Raw genomic sequence first — 15,791 nt, forward strand, 5'->3', positions numbered from 1 at the left:
AAATTTTCTCTTAAGATAAATAAGTTGATCATTTTATGAAAGACTTCAGTCAAGAATTTTATATATTGATCACCTTAGCTTCAAAATCGATGAGTTGGTTATGACCAAAAATAAATAAATAATAAAAAATATATAAAAATAATGATAAATAAATAATTAGATTAACGTGAAAAAACCCCTCTTAATCTTAACTTTTTTACTGTACTAAATCAGCATGTACAAACACATATGTCTTTTGCTATAAAGAGCACATTAGTAATGTTTGCCTCATGACAAACGTTATTAATATGTAACCAAAAATTACCTGGCTTTTTAAGTAATTACTGCAACAACAAAAAAATCAAGTAGAAAAGGTAATTTTTGGTTACATATTAATAACGGTAATTGATCAACATTAATTGATGATTTGATGTATAATTTTCTACAAAATGTGCTAGGTAGAAAATGTTCTGCACATTATGTCAAACCATATGCTGGATTCACACACTAGTTACTATTCAAGGCTTAGTTAATGAACAGAAATGTATGTATGTCCTTGAGTATTATCGGCAGCATTGGAGTAGGCAGAGTATATAAGGTGGGTCTTGGAACATTCAAAGCATGACTCTCAGGCAATATGAAAGCTCTCATTCTTCTGGCTCTTTTTGCTGTGGCCTGTAAGTAATCTGATCAGGGAAGACTGAAATTGGTACATATTTGAGTTTTTAGGATCTCACATAAAAGTGCTAACATTCATGATTAGTTAATTTTTGTGTGCTGCTCTGTTCAATAAAATATTCTGCAGATCCGTGTAGGTATATTATATAACAATATCTTATGTTTTCTCAGATACCGCTCCTCTTGATGAGGATGATAAAATTGTCGGGGGATTTGAGTGTACAAGGAATGGTGTTCCATACCAGGTTTCTCTGAATAGTGGGTACCACTTTTGTGGTGGCTCTCTGATCAGCAACCTCTGGGTCGTGTCTGCTGCTCACTGTTACAAGTCGTAAGAGAAATTCTGTATTCTTTTCTTACATGTGTGCATAATGTATATATAAGAATCGACCTAATAGAGATTCAACATTGGAACTCAAAGAGGTAAATAAGTCATAATATGTGGCCACAATATTTCTTAAAAATGCTTACACCTTAGCTAACAAAGTGCACATTTACTTAGACTCAATAAAACAAATGTGAAGACATGTTAAGGAGTTTCATGTTTAATTAATTATTTGTGCATAATATGAACCCAGCCGTGTCCAGGTGCGTCTTGGTGAGCATAACATTGATGCTACAGAGGGCACTGAGCAGTTTATCAACTCTGCCAAAGTCATCAGGCACCCCCGTTACAACAGTAATAATCTGGACAATGACATCATGCTGATCAAGCTGAGCCAGCCTGCCACCCTGAACAGTTACGTTCAGACTATTGCTCTGCCTTCAAGCTGTGCTGGAGCTGGTTCCAACTGCCTGATCTCCGGATGGGGTAACATGAGCGCAAGTGGAAGTAAGTTCCATTACACTTATGGAATGATGTATGGAATTAAACTGGATGCGTAAATCCAAGCCAACCCACAGTAAAATTATCTAAACCCGAAATAACCCAATAAACATACAAATTCATCTGATGGTCATTTGGTTTTTCACTAGGCAACTACCCCAGCCGTCTAATGTGCCTGTGGGCTCCTATACTGAGTGACAGCTCCTGCAAAAACGCCTACCCAGGTCAGATCTCCTCCAACATGTTCTGTGCTGGCTTCTTGGAGGGCGGCAAGGACTCCTGCCAGGTACGGTCTCTGCTAGTTACACATTGCAATGTCACTCAGAATCGCCAGAGAGGCTGTTTCTGTTGTTTATAACAATCATTGCGTTATCTAAAACACGTGTCTTACAGGGAGACTCTGGTGGCCCATTGGTGTGCAACAACCAGCTGCAGGGTATTGTGTCCTGGGGTTACGGCTGTGCCCAGAGAAACAAACCTGGTGTCTATGCCAAGGTTTGCAACTACAACTCCTGGATCAGAGACACTGTCAACTCCAATTAGGAACCATACTCATGGTGTGTTGCAATATCAATGGACAAGCTTAAATAAATGTCTGAGAACAAACATAAAAAATTTGTTGTTGTATTATTTATAATTGGCTGAGTTTTAAGAGAACACAGATGTTTGCATATTTACAGTAAGAATTCATCCACATTTCATTACTATTTCTTTAAATAGTGCAGTTTTTCTTTAGAAGTCTGGGCTGTGTTTCCCAAAAGCATCGTAAAACTAAGTAGATTGTAGAAACCATTGGTGCCAATGGTCTCTACAATCAACTTAAGCTTGCGATACTTTTGGGAATCCCAGTCCAGGTCAGGTTTTATGTTTTATTATACTGGTTAGGATTTTGCCTTAAAAAGGAATGTGCAGTCCAAATCATCAAGTAGAAGGCGATATGTGAACATTTTTAAATCTCGATACTAAATGACAGGATGTGTTAAAATGTCATGATGTATTTACTCCTGTCAGATTCCTTAACAAGTGTGAAATTTGTGGAATGACTAAAACATTCAAAATATCCTCAAAATAACCTTCTTTGAACATGCATATACATTTTCTCGTAACATATAAAACCTGATCAATTTAAACAAAATCAGTCAGGACTTTAATTTGTTAACAGTAAAAGGTTCAGATAAATGTGTCAATTACAACTACAAAAAACCCCAGAAATTTTTAGGATCTCTTCAATAAAATAAAATTGCCCATCGCAGGTAATTCCTAGTCCAATGTCTACAGAACTGTTTTAACAAAGATGGATGTCTTTTTCTTTAAAAAGCACATACATAATGGTTATATATAGCACACATTTACTAAAGTTACAGCTACAGAACTAGGTGACTGCCATACAATACCACATACAGACTGAAAAAAAGAGATATTCATATGGGATATTTATATGTCTCCTCTGGCATGTTTGAAGTAATGTGCATGCAATGCAAGAAGGTTGGAAAAACAAGCACTACATTCTGTGCAAACTAAGTCACCAGATTTCTTCTCTTTCTTCACTATGGATGGTGATTGGCTTGAGCCACTGAATTCTTCCGTTGTTAGACATTTGTCATTAGCATGTGTTGGTGTTTTAACCACTTGTGCCTCATTATTTTGAGAATGAGGAATGGAATGGGGACCTGATGGCAGATGAGGTAACATCTTGATGGGGCTTTGGGCATCTGTGTTCATTTTTTGCTGCTGCTGTAGTGCTAGATGTAAAGGCATGGGACCAGTGTGTGGTGAAGAATGAGGTATTTCTGCACCGTTTGAAGGGGAGAATGGGAGGATGTTATCTTGTGTCTGATCATCACATAAGCTGGGTGAATAGTCACAGCTATGATGTTTGAGGTGGTGAGATTGATTTAGCTGGAAGTGAGAACATTCCTCCATTTCAAGGTGCTGCTTCCAAACATTTGTGCCTTTCCTTAATATTGGTCCTTTCTCTGCAGAATTGTGGGAGAACTGATGGTGGAAAAGCAATTCCAGGGTCTCAAAACTAGCACTGCATGAACCACATTCGTAGGGACGTACAGTGGGCTGCAGATCAACTATGTAAGTTGTCTCCATCTGATTGTTTGTACAGTGAACAACTCTGTGTCGCTTAAGAATGACCGCACTTGCAAAACCTTTACTACAAACATCACAAACATAAGGCATACTTGACCGATGCCATTCTTGCTGGTGATTCCTCAAAAGTTGTGCATTTGAGAAGGTATGAGGACAGAATGGACAAATGTGTGCATTAAATTCTGGATGCTGTTGCAAATGTTCATTGTACAAGCCCATAAATCGAAACCCTTGACCACACTTTGGACAAAAAAAGCGCCCTCTGCTCTGTCTATGCAGCCGCTGATGAATCCAAAATTTTCTCCAATTTTTAAAAGTCCTGCTACAATCACTGCAGGAGAAGCCTTGATCCCGTGAATGATTAAGCATATGGGCTCTCAGTCGTCCAACATGCCTGAATATTCGCCCACATCGTGGACAGAAGTACTTTCTTGGATCTGCTTTTCGGTCTGTCCCATTCAACTGAGAAACAAAATAGCTAGATTTGCTTGGCTGACTGAGAAAGCGGCTTCTCTGTGGCTCATATGTGGAGGTGACCATGACCTTAGGAGGGCAAGTAAGTACAGAGGCAGATCGTTTGAGCTTCTTTGGCGGGGAAAGCTCTTTTCGGGAAGTTGTGGGAGATTTTATATGAGAAAATGTGGGATTTGCTTTTATTGTCAGGGAGTTTTTGGGCTGTAACCTGTGAGCAGAATTGTGACCAGAAACCTTTGGTTTTGCAAGCCTCATGGACAAGCAATGCTTTCCATGTGCATGTAGCTCAGAGAGAACACTAAATGCCTGCTTACAACGGTCACACTTATAACGTTTGGCATCTGCGTGTCCTTGCAGATGTAATTCATACTCATCTCTGGTGTCAAAGCATCTTTTGCAAATGTGACATTTGAAGGTTATAACACCAGCCATTTCCATATCTTTTAAGGATGCATGTAGGTGTCTTTTACCTTCACAAGTGTGTACTTTTAAGGGTCCAATCTGAGAAAATCCCTTTCCACATTTTGAACACAGGAAAGGCTTGATGGACCAATGCACTCTCTCATGGACACGGGCAGTACATTGCTGTGTAAATGATTTGCCGCACACTTTACATGAATATGGCTTTTCTCCACTGTGAATCCGGAGATGGATTTTAAGGACCGATTTGTAACAAAAGACTTTGCCACAGATCGGACAAGTATGGAGATTCCCTTTCCCTCTCCCTCTTCTTCTCCTCCTTTTAGGAGAGATAATTGGATTACTATGATAGTAATTTTCCGCTTTGTCTGCCGTGCTCACATGGCTCGTGTTCACAGTTTCCCCAGTTGTGGCTCTACTTTGGTATCTGTGTCCATGTTTACGACTCCGAATTTTGCATTTATGGACTCTGGCGTGAGATCGAAGGTTGGAGAGTTGAGCAAAGGCTTTGCCACAATTCGGGCAGTTGAAGGGCTTCTCACCTGTGTGAACACGCCGATGAATGATATATGCTGAGGAATGATTGAATGGGCGGCCACAGTATTCACACTTGATGATCTGTTTTTCTTTGCGTGGGCGTCCCCGAGAAAAGGAAGAATGCCCACGTTTACGTTCTGTGATCATCTCCATAGCGTTTGCCTCAGCATTGTCGTCACTCAAAGGTTTCTGGTAATTGTCCTCTGAATTTGTCTCTTGCAAAGATACAAGTGTAGGGGATGAATTCTCTGAGGGTGTTTTCTCAACTGAATCATCTAGACTGGCATTATCTGATGCTTCATCATTTTGATTTAATGCTTCAAAGCGCATGACATGTAATACTACTTGATTTTCAATGTCTGAAACTTTTGCATCTGCAGTATTGTCATGGATGTTTTTGTCAGAATCTCCCTCTTCTAATATGGTTTTCTGACCTTCCATAGATGTTAAAGGCTGGCCTTCATAACTGTCAGACTTTCTTTCTGACTGATTACTTGTTAAGATTTCATCTGTTTTAACAGACAGATTTGCATCCATTTGTGGTTTATCTAATCCTGCATTAAGTGGCAATGATTTTGGCTCATTGACTGTAGTGCTGGAAAGGCTATCAGAATATCTGTTTGGCTCAGTCAAAACATCACAGTCATCCAAACATTTCTGAGCATCCATGACAGTCTCTTTGACAGGGGTAAAATCAGAAGCATTTAATTGTTCTGGAAAGGTATTTCCATCTGTTTCACTGGAGCTTTTTTCTCTCTCGTTTTCATCAAGGTTACAGGGCAAACACTCAGGTCGAACATCAGTAACTGCAGGTGACTGGGAGCTTGATGCAAGACCTTTTGAAAGTAATCCCCCCATCCCTCTTCTCATCGAAGCCTGGTCCTTGGTTTCTGCCTCATTCAAGTTGGTTTCTTGCCTCTTCTCCTCTCCTTCAAGCATGATGTGCGATTCGTCTGCAGGTGTCGGAATTTCCCCCCACTCAAGCTGAAATTAAACAAAGATGGAAAAAGAGATTATAAACCAAACATAAAATTGACAGTAATCTGCAGAGTGACCAAATGACAAAAGAGCAAAAGTGATGTTTAATCTACAGTTATGTGAAGCTGGATTTAGGACCAATGAGATTTCACAGTGAGCAGGGCTACCAGGTGGTACACCACACAAATGAGAAGAAAAAAAAAAAAAAAAAAAACCTAGCCACTGACTAAATGTCTTGTCAGTCAAGGGGTCAGTATTTGACTAGATAGTTTTAGCAGTAAGCAACTACACCATTGTGTGGGCAAAAAACATCTTTCTCCTTTGAATGAAAAAGTTGCCATGAATTACGACAAATACCTTTTTTTTTTTACAAGCAACATATAAATCACAAATATTGAAATGTATTAGTCCACATTTTTGTATTTACCATGTAAATGTGTCAATGCAAAAAAGTTTAACAGTTTAACATTATTCACATTGTATGATCCACCTAATGTCATAGTCAAATGTTGGCATTTTTAGTTAAAATTATAGTTACTATGAGCAATTCCCCAATTATATATAATTTGTCTCTTCTCGCATAAAGGTATATAACAATAAAATAATAATAATAATAATAATATATATATATATATATATATATATATATAACGTTTGATACATGGAAACCCATATCAAACATCGTGGGAAAGTTTGATTCATTAATTTATTACCACATATCTTTTTCATAATATGATGCATTATGCACTGCTACAAGTGCAAAACAAACACTACGTTAAAATATGTAAATTTTTGCAATAAATTCGTTGTTGAAACTGGGTGACCTTATTATAAATCATAAATGTTTATTTTCAATTATTGTATATTGGTTTTGTGTGCAACCAGCAAAGATAACGCAATCTAAATCTTTGATTTTATTGTATCACGGTACAATACAGCCTCACAACTCGGGCAAAATATATTTTCTTTCTCCGTTGTGCTGCAGATAGCGGAGCAAGAAACAGTCGGTCTGATCTTGCATTTGAGGCTTTTGGCATAGGCCAATAAAATAACTGTCATTGATCGACCGTGGGTGTTGCACTGTAATGCAGTACGGTAATTAATGCATGCATGGTCCGTTACAGGCAATCCTGCATCTCCTAATACAACTGCTGCTTCAGCACCAATCTGTCGTTAAAAATGGTCTTTAATTACAAAAGCGAAGTTTTAATTCACTCGATGAGTTTAAACATAATGTGAATAGAATAACCTTACACAAGTCAAAACCTCAATACTAAAACTGATTTTTTTTTTACACCACTCATGTAAAAAAAGAACTACTCATTGTTTAATCGTTGACACAAACGGAGCTTCTGTCTGAACCTGTTAGATTAGTATATCTGAACAAATAACGCAAAACAAAGAAAAACACAGGACCAAGCTCACACCAACCTTTTATGGTCTTTCTTTTCAGAACCAATGAACTACGTTCCGACGCAAACACACAAAACAAATGCAGTTTCCGTTTCCGTTCCCAATAAAAGTCCATTCGACGTCTTCGTCAGAAAAAAAAAAAATAATAATAATAATAATAATAATAATAAATAATAATATTTTTGTTTTATTTACGTTAAACATTCTAGCATGATTGAAATTAAAACGAGACTGTTAATGTTACTCCTATGCCATAAAATGTATTCCCGCATCATGAATTTAATTAATTGATTAATATTTAAGTGGAAATATATAGCATTAAATAATTTAGGAAAATAATATATATCTTACAGAATGAAAGATATTGCTATTCAGACCCATCCCCGCCCTGAATACAGACATTTAGACTATTTTTGTATGCCTAATTTGAATAAATCTGTCACACAGTATTGACTTTATAAAGTAAAAGGCATTAAGTATTATGAACAAACAAATAACAATGTTTTTTTTTTTTTTTTGCAGCATTTATAAATCTTTGTTAAATTTAGTTAATAAAAATACCATTGTTCATTATTAGTTCATGGTGCATTAACTAATGTTAACAAATGCAACTTGCAAACTAAAAATGCAAACTACATTTTTTTTATTTTTTATTAACATTAATCAAGATTAATAAATGCTTTATAAGTATTGTTCATTGTTAGAGTGTTAACTAATATTGTTAACTAGTTAACAAATTGACCTTATTGTAAAGTGTTACCAATAAACGCTGACTGAATAATTGAACAAATAACTGGACAAAAGTAATTTAATAAACAATTGAATACTATCTTTACAACTCTTTACAAATATTAAGTACCCACAGATGCTATCCTTACACAGTATGTTCAGAATAATGTACAATTTTAACTTCCAAAAGGGATTTTTTTTATATACTGTACATATACAGCAATAAAGTGAAGGCAACCAGATCCACATTTTATGATCACTTAAACAAGAAAACAGCTATTTACAGGAAGGCATTGGACAGCTTCTGCTGCAGAGCTTCTTTTTAGCACAATAAATGCTGCCTGAATAATTACAAAAGTATATCATTATTATATTGTGCTTGTAAACGAATAGAAAGCAGTGAATTTATTCAATTAATAGAGCCATATTGCATATCAAAACAAGTAGAACTGCTACCAGCTTCATATCTAAAATTATAACATTTTCACAGTTTTCTAGGTTAGAAAATAATTTAAGGTATGTATTGATAATTTGCAATATTTAATTTGTAGTATTTTGCATATCTGCACTTTTTCAAGTGTTCATTCCTGTGAAACAATTAAAAGACATTATTCTGAACCTCCAGCAGCTTTTTAATCCTAAGCAAATTCATGTATATTCATTAGCTCAATCAGCTGTAATAACAGGAGGTCATGTTTAAAATATGTTTAAAGATGGTCTCCCATCAGTATTACCAGTTCATCGGTGTCTATTCACCAAATCTTTCTTTATCATTTAGATGTGACCAGCAAGAATTACTGTTGCTTTGTGTTGAAAGTTTAATCTTAAAAAGAAGTAATTCTGTGTGCAAGACCACAATGGTTTAGTAATTGAAGACTTAGAAAGGTGTCACTTTTGTGTTTATTGATAGAACATGTTTACATCAAAACTGTATTATTACCATACACTAACAATACACAGTTGCTATCTCAAAAACAGTTATGTAAAGAACTATTTTACAGTGCATTCATGAAGAATATCTGTTTGGAGTCTTCACAGGTATGTGGTGGAAAAAAAACAAGATCTATGTTTAATAGACTAAATTAAGGCAACATTATGAAACACCGATAAAGGAAGCTGAATAATATGATAACAAGAAGCTAAAAAAAACTGTTCAACTACTGAACAAAAGTTGTTTAATGGTTTAAAACTATTGAATACTATCTTTACTACTCTTTAGAAATGTTAGGTACCCACAGATGCTGTCCTAATATGGTATGGTCAGAATAATGCACAAATTTTACTTCCAAAAACTTATTTTTTTATATACATATACAGCAATAAAGTGAAGGCAAGCAGTAGATCCACCTTTTATGATCACTTAAAGCATGGAAATATCTGTGTATTTACAGGAAGGCATTAGACAGTTTCTGCTGCAGAGCATCTTTTGTGTCAATCATTGTTGTTGTTTCAGGCACTGGCCCTAATATACGATGAACCCTTCTCCTGTGATTCTTCAGTGAGACTACATCGGGATAGCTGCGTTGGCAAATTTGACACTTGTAAGGATTATGTTGGCCTGTGTTGAGCTCAAGACCTCCAAGGATACGATGGACCCTCCTTCTGTGATTTTTTAGGGACATTAAATCTGGATAGCTGCGTGCACAAATCTGACACTGAAACTGATTGGGTGTGTGATTTTGCTCAGTTCCCCTTGATGACTGAAACACACCACCTAGAATACGATGCACTCTTCTTCTGTGGTTTTTCAAGGATACTATGTTAGGATAGGTGCGCGAACAGATCTGACACTGAAACTGCCCGGGACGGACTGGGTCTACGGTTTTCAAATTAGATTGTTTTTTCTCTTTTGGCCGATGAACCTTCCTTACATGATCCTTCAGTGATTGAAGCTTTGGATAATTGCGAAGGCAAATGTGACATTGAAAAGCTGCTGATGAGCTGCTCTGTGAACCTGCTTCGCACAATGGTTGCTGTTCGTCCTTTACTGATGTAATTCTGTTTATTGTATGAATGCTTCTCTTATGTTCCTCAAGTGCCTGAGGACTTGGACAATAATGGTCACATATCTGACATTTCAAACCTTGCTGCCTGCTGTGTGAGAGTAGGTGTCTCTTCAGTCCATCTAGACTACTGAACCAATGCACACACACTGGACAACGAATAGGTTTAAACGTGGGTTTACAGGTATTGCTTTGAACATGAACTTTAAGGGTCAAAGGATTTTGGAATGTCATACCACAGTGAGAGCATGAGTGTTTCCTCTGGCCTGTAGGATCACCTTTGCAATTCAATCTTAGGTGTCTTAACAAAGATTTGCGGCTACTGAAGGTCTTTTTGCATCTTAGGCAAACTAATGTCTCTAGAGGTTGTGTCTGGTTCAAATGCTGTTGTGTCCGGAGAGCAGGTGGTTGTCCTTGTACGTTAAGTTCTGATGCCTGAAAACCTGAAGACTGCTGTGGCTGAGTTGAAGCAGGTGATTGTGCCGGCCAAGTTGGAGCAGGTGACTGTGCCGGCCAAGCTGGAGCAGGTGGCTGTGCCGGCCAAGCTGGAGCAGGTGTCTGTGCCGGCCAAGTTGGAGCAGGTGGCTGTGCCGGCCAAGTTGGAGCAGGTGGCTGTGCCGGCCAAGTTGGAGCAGGTGGCTGTGCCGGCCATGTTGGAGCAGGTGACTGTGCAAGCCAAGTTAGAGTAGGTGTCTGTGCCGCCAGAGTTGGAGCATGTGATTGTGCCGGCAAAGTTGGTGCAGATGACTGCGCCACTTGGGAAAATGAATGAGGGTGCCTCTGTGACCCTTTTTGCACACTTGCTTGGCTTTGAGGCTGCAGATGCAATTGTTGATGTGCCTCAAAATCCATCCACGACTGCACGTTCTCACCACAGTGTGGACAAATGTAGGATTCTTGTGCATGAACTTGCAGGTGTTCAAAGAGAAGTCTAGGACAAGTGAAAGAGGCTCCACATTCACAAGTCACTCTTCTCGGGAGCACAGATGGCAGTGACATAATGCCCCAGTTTCTGCCACTATTAACACTGTTCTCCTGTCTGACTGTTTGGCTTTCGGTGGACGGAGACAGAACAAATAAGTTGTCCTGGGCTGCTTGTGTTTCACTCTCCACAATTCTTGTACCTACTGGTGAATTGGTGTTTCCTGCTTGGCATTTTTTTTGGTGAGAATTCATATTGTCTTTGCGGCTGAAGAACCTGCCACACTGAGGACATGGAAAGCTTTTGATAGGCCCAGGAACACTAGATGATGTATTCTTGAAATAATTTATCTGTTTTAACTTTCTTGCTCCACAAATCTTCAAGTGCTGCTTTAGTGTGAAACAGCGGGAGTAGCTTCTCTGGCATCCAATGCAAACAAACCTCCTCACACCTTTATCTGTCATATGAACCTGAAAGCCACTCATGTCCTCATGAGGTTTTACAGTGACAACATCCTCATCTTCATCACAATCTTCTTTAGCCTTGTCTGCCAAATTGTCCTCATCTTCCTCATGATCCACCTCTGTTAGTACATCAATTTCAGTATCATCCAATGGCATAGTCCACTGCTTTTCTCCAAATTTATCTTTTTCGACTGCTTTCATTTCAAAAATGTTTTCAGTTTTTGTTGATATAGTTAGTGTGGAGTTGGAAACACTGGCAAAGATGTACTCAGACGGTTCTGCTGAATTTAACTGATCCCCTGTCTTAAGAGATGGAGACTGCATCTTCAACGCCGTCTGATTTTTTTTTCCTATAGGAAATTCTGTGTTCTGCTCCTCAAACTTAATCGGCTCTGTGCCCACTCCAACATTTACATGCTGTGTTGACATTTGCTTTATTTTTGGTTCTTGCACTCCTTTAGTGCATTGCTCTTTAAAACCATGGAATTTGACATTACCTTGGTTTCCTACAGTGGCAGAGCTTTTCAGAGTACCTCTACATGGGCAGTTATGCCTTTTGAGGTTACGCATGCATGAATAGCTACGCTTGCATAAAGAACAGTAGAACAGTTTTTGTGCCTGTTCTGTTAAAGGGCTGTTCAATGTCAGATACATCTTTCCCACATAAGGAGAACATTGATGGTTTCCAGCAAATGTGCCAGAGCAGATGTGATTATTTGGAACAGAGATAACAGTTATCACAAATTGTTGGCAACGAAGACAAAATTTAACTCTCTCTTTTTTATGCAGGGCATGATGCATTATCAAGCTGTCTAGGTCTTGAAAAACCTTTCGGCAGAGTCTACATTGGTGTCTGCCTTCCAGTTTGTCCCTGCTAAAAAGCTTTTGACGAGTCTCAAGCACCACCACAGGGCAGAGAGTTTGTGTCACAGATATAATCTTCCCCTTCTTCGACAACATCTTTCCAGTTTTAATATTTACCACAGTGCCTGTAGAACATGACACCTTTTCATTATTTTTTGTTTCAGATGGTTTCTGTAGTGGCTTAGGCTTTGACACTATGATGGCTGGTGCAGCTTGCAATGGTGCCCTTGGTGCAACTTTCCTGGGGGGCAAGTTCCTCTTGGTTTGCTCCGGTTTCATTTGGTCTGGTTGTTTGTGACTCATGTAAGCAGATGCTAGCATCTTTAGGATTGATTTCCTATTAAATGCAGTTGATTCTTTACATGATTCTGGTGATTTCTCACTGTCATCCACAGAATGGTTTAACACGCTAATGGATTTTACTGTGTCACTGTCCTTCTCCGGGAACTGCTCCTGCTCTTCAATCACACAGTGGGATGAGGGGGACCCAAAGGGCAAATTTTGGTCTTGCTGATTTGAAATGTTGCTTTCCACAGGGAGAGCCATGTCTGTAGTGGATACAACCTCCTTGATTTCTGGTTTAGAAAGAGGAGATGCACTTTGTATAAGGGGTTCTTCATTAGAATTGGATGGTGAAAGACTAGGGAAAACATGGCTTAAGACAGGGTGGCTGGAGTCTGTTTTGACCTCTGGCTGGATTTCTTCTAAGCATTCAGTGCTCAGCTCAGCAGGAATCCTATCCAAATTTGAACTGACCTGTGCTTCTGGTTCATGTAACTTTTTGTGTTTCTCAAGATCAGTTAATCCACTGAACACATCACCACAGTCACATATATACAACTCTGAAGAGGCTGGAGTGGGCAACGCCATGCAGTTGTGCTTGTCAAGGAGATCTTTACTTGAAAATAAGATTCCACAGCTGACACAGGTCGGTAGTTTTGATTCTGGCTGGCAAGACATTTCATTTGCGTGAGAAGCTTGGTGTACCAAGAGTGAGGCCAAACCATTAAAAGTAGATGAGCATGCCACACAGCTATATGTTTTAGTGGCAGGGCTCCCAGCAGACCTTGTTTCTTGAAGTCCAAGCATTCTTCAGAATGGTAAATGATGCACCACCAATGTAAATTCTAAGTAGTCTTACCAAAGTTTTGTTATGGTTGAGTATGTCCTAAAAAAAGAAAGAAAAAGCAAATCACCTACATTATTGGCAAAGCTTAACCCCTCTTTTTTAATTCAATCATAAATAATGAGAGATTAGGTAATGAGCTTTAGGATCATTTTGTGCTGTCATGTTATATAAAGCATATGAGAATAGATTTTTCATTCTACAGGGAATGTTACATTTAAAGGGATAGTTCACTCAAAAATGAAAATTCTCTTATTATTTACTCACCCTCATGCCATCCCAGATATGTATGAATTTATTTTTCTTCTGCAGAACACAAATTAAGATTTCTAGAAGAATATTTCAGCTCTGTAGGTCTATACGATGCAAGTGAATGGTGGCCCGAACTTTGAAGGTCCAAATATCACAATGGCATCATAAAAGTATGACTCCAGTAGTTTAACCATTGCCTTCTGAAGCGATCCAACCAGTTTTGGGTGAGAACAAACCAAAATATAACTTTTTCACTGTTCATCTTTCAAGTTCGATTACGCTTCCTATTGCTTGATGCATGTGCAGAGTGCTAGAGGGCGCTATAAACACATTAATCAAGCTCGAAATCATGATCGCCAAGGAGAATGCGGTCAAGATTTAAAGTGACATTACATTTTGGTCTGTTCTCACATAAAACCAATTCTATCACTTCAGAAGACAATAATTAAACCACTTGAGTTGTATGGATTACTTTTATGATGCCTTTGTTATATTTGGACCTTCAGAGTTCAGGCCACCATTTACTTGCATTGTATGGACCTACAGATCTAAAATATTCTTCATAAAATTTTTCATTTGTGTTCAGCAGAAGAAAAAAAAGTCATACACATCTGGGATGGCATTAGGGTGAGTAAATAATGAGAGAATTTCCATTTTTGGGTAAATTATCCTTTTAAATTTTATTGTAACTTTTTATACAATATACCCTAAACTTAGAATAATATAATAGCCCACAATAAAACATTGTTTTCAGACTTTTGGTACAGATACACTTCTGCAGTTGTGTGTTGAGTACATCTTAAGGCCACTCAGCTATTTAAAGAAATTAGATATATTATTGAAGAAAACAGTATTTAAAATGTAATCTAATTTAATGTGTTGCATATCGCAACATTTGTTCAACGGTTATGCTTTCCATTTATTCAGCCTCTGAGTCAAAAAAGGTTGTGAACCACTGCTCTAAAAGGGATGAGAATAATCACTGATGCCAGTTTCAAATCATATTTTATTAATGATAAATACATGTCTACAAACAAAATTTGATACAGATTTTTATGAATTAATGACCGGAACAAATCCAAGCCAAAATAAACATTTCCTGTAAATTGAAATGTTTAATCTCGACTGAAAACTAAACCAGTACAGAACTCGCCTGTTTTGAATGGTTGCCCTGCAGTGGTTTTTGAACAACGTGTTAATTATTCATTTTAAATGTAGCAATTGTGACAGAACAACAGAAAAAGTGATTACACTTAGCTTGCTTTGATTTAGTTAGGCCTGGACACTTCCCGCGGCCCTTCTCTTAAAGATGCTAATTGCTCAAATAAACGCTTCATCACAAAAACTACAAATCAACACAAAGATATTTTGCATACGAATAATCGTTTTGTTAAATCGAGAGATCCCTTATGGATCAATTTTAGTGCAGATCTTAAACATATCCCAGGGCAGGGCTAATATGCTAATGTGCAGCATTGCGATGACTACTGCAAACTTAGCATACTCATCAGACTGTACATTTATAACGATTTAATGAGCCTTCCACATCTAAACGTAAATAGTGTATCTTTAAGAACAAACACTCGCTGTAGACACATGTGCTTGAGATATACGGCATGCAGCACATGTCATTCGCTTGCTGCACAATGGAAGTGCATATCCTTCATACAAAAACGCAGCTAACGACCGTTTGTGCGAATGAAAACGAGCAATAACAGGTAGTTTAAAGGTTCATTGGTTAACACTCACCTTGAATCAGCCCTATTTGCAAAGTAGCATGCGTTAACTGAAAGCACTTATTTCCAATCCGAAAAAAACGGTATATATGTTGCAGCTGGATTCTGACATTTTCATTGCTATGCTATGTCATGTCATTTTTCAGTGCACTATAGAGGGCAGTATGTGATTCTCCACTGTACTGAGATAAGATCCATCGGTAAATACGCCGCCAGCTGGTGAGAAAGACCCGTCTGTCTATGTTCCCTCCAAAATACAGGCTTGCCACACTGATATATAGCTTGCTATT

At 38.0% G+C, this 15,791-nt stretch overlaps 3 protein-coding genes across 4 annotated transcripts in view; 1 reads left to right on the plus strand and 2 right to left on the minus strand.

Moving 5' to 3' along the window:
• Positions 1-574: 574 nt before the first annotated feature.
• Positions 575-2,098, plus strand: LOC127452456 (trypsin-3-like). The gene is made up of 5 exons (XM_051717904.1): positions 575-656; positions 829-988; positions 1,236-1,489; positions 1,633-1,769; positions 1,877-2,098. Exons 1-5 carry the CDS (start codon positions 617-619, stop codon positions 2,024-2,026), a joined length of 741 nt encoding a protein of 246 aa, XP_051573864.1. The 5' UTR covers positions 575-616; the 3' UTR covers positions 2,027-2,098.
• LOC127452418 (zinc finger protein 585A-like) lies at positions 2,099-7,802 on the minus strand. The gene is made up of 2 exons (XM_051717831.1): positions 7,424-7,802; positions 2,099-5,998 (listed from the first exon to the last, which is right to left on the minus strand). Exon 2 carries the CDS (start codon positions 5,951-5,953, stop codon positions 2,918-2,920), a length of 3,036 nt encoding a protein of 1,011 aa, XP_051573791.1. The 5' UTR covers positions 5,954-5,998; positions 7,424-7,802; the 3' UTR covers positions 2,099-2,917.
• A 1,214-nt stretch (positions 7,803-9,016) lies between these two features.
• The window catches only part of LOC127452412 (uncharacterized), a 58,434-nt gene continuing 51,659 nt past the window's right edge, over positions 9,017-15,791 (minus strand). Inside the window, exons 1-2 of one of the 2 annotated variants that reach the window (XM_051717819.1) lie at positions 15,515-15,686; positions 9,017-13,555 (exon numbers count right to left, since the gene is read on the minus strand). In XM_051717819.1, coding sequence (XP_051573779.1) covers positions 9,520-13,476 — 3,957 coding nt within the window. In that variant the 5' untranslated portion in view covers positions 13,477-13,555; positions 15,515-15,686 and the 3' untranslated portion in view covers positions 9,017-9,519. Of the gene's footprint in view, positions 13,556-15,514; positions 15,687-15,791 lie in introns of those variants that run through there. The other variant, XM_051717820.1, reaches the window with a different exon arrangement.

This window comes from Myxocyprinus asiaticus, chromosome 15 (assembly GCF_019703515.2).
Source record: "Myxocyprinus asiaticus isolate MX2 ecotype Aquarium Trade chromosome 15, UBuf_Myxa_2, whole genome shotgun sequence".
Classification (NCBI taxonomy): domain Eukaryota; kingdom Metazoa; phylum Chordata; class Actinopteri; order Cypriniformes; family Catostomidae; genus Myxocyprinus; species Myxocyprinus asiaticus.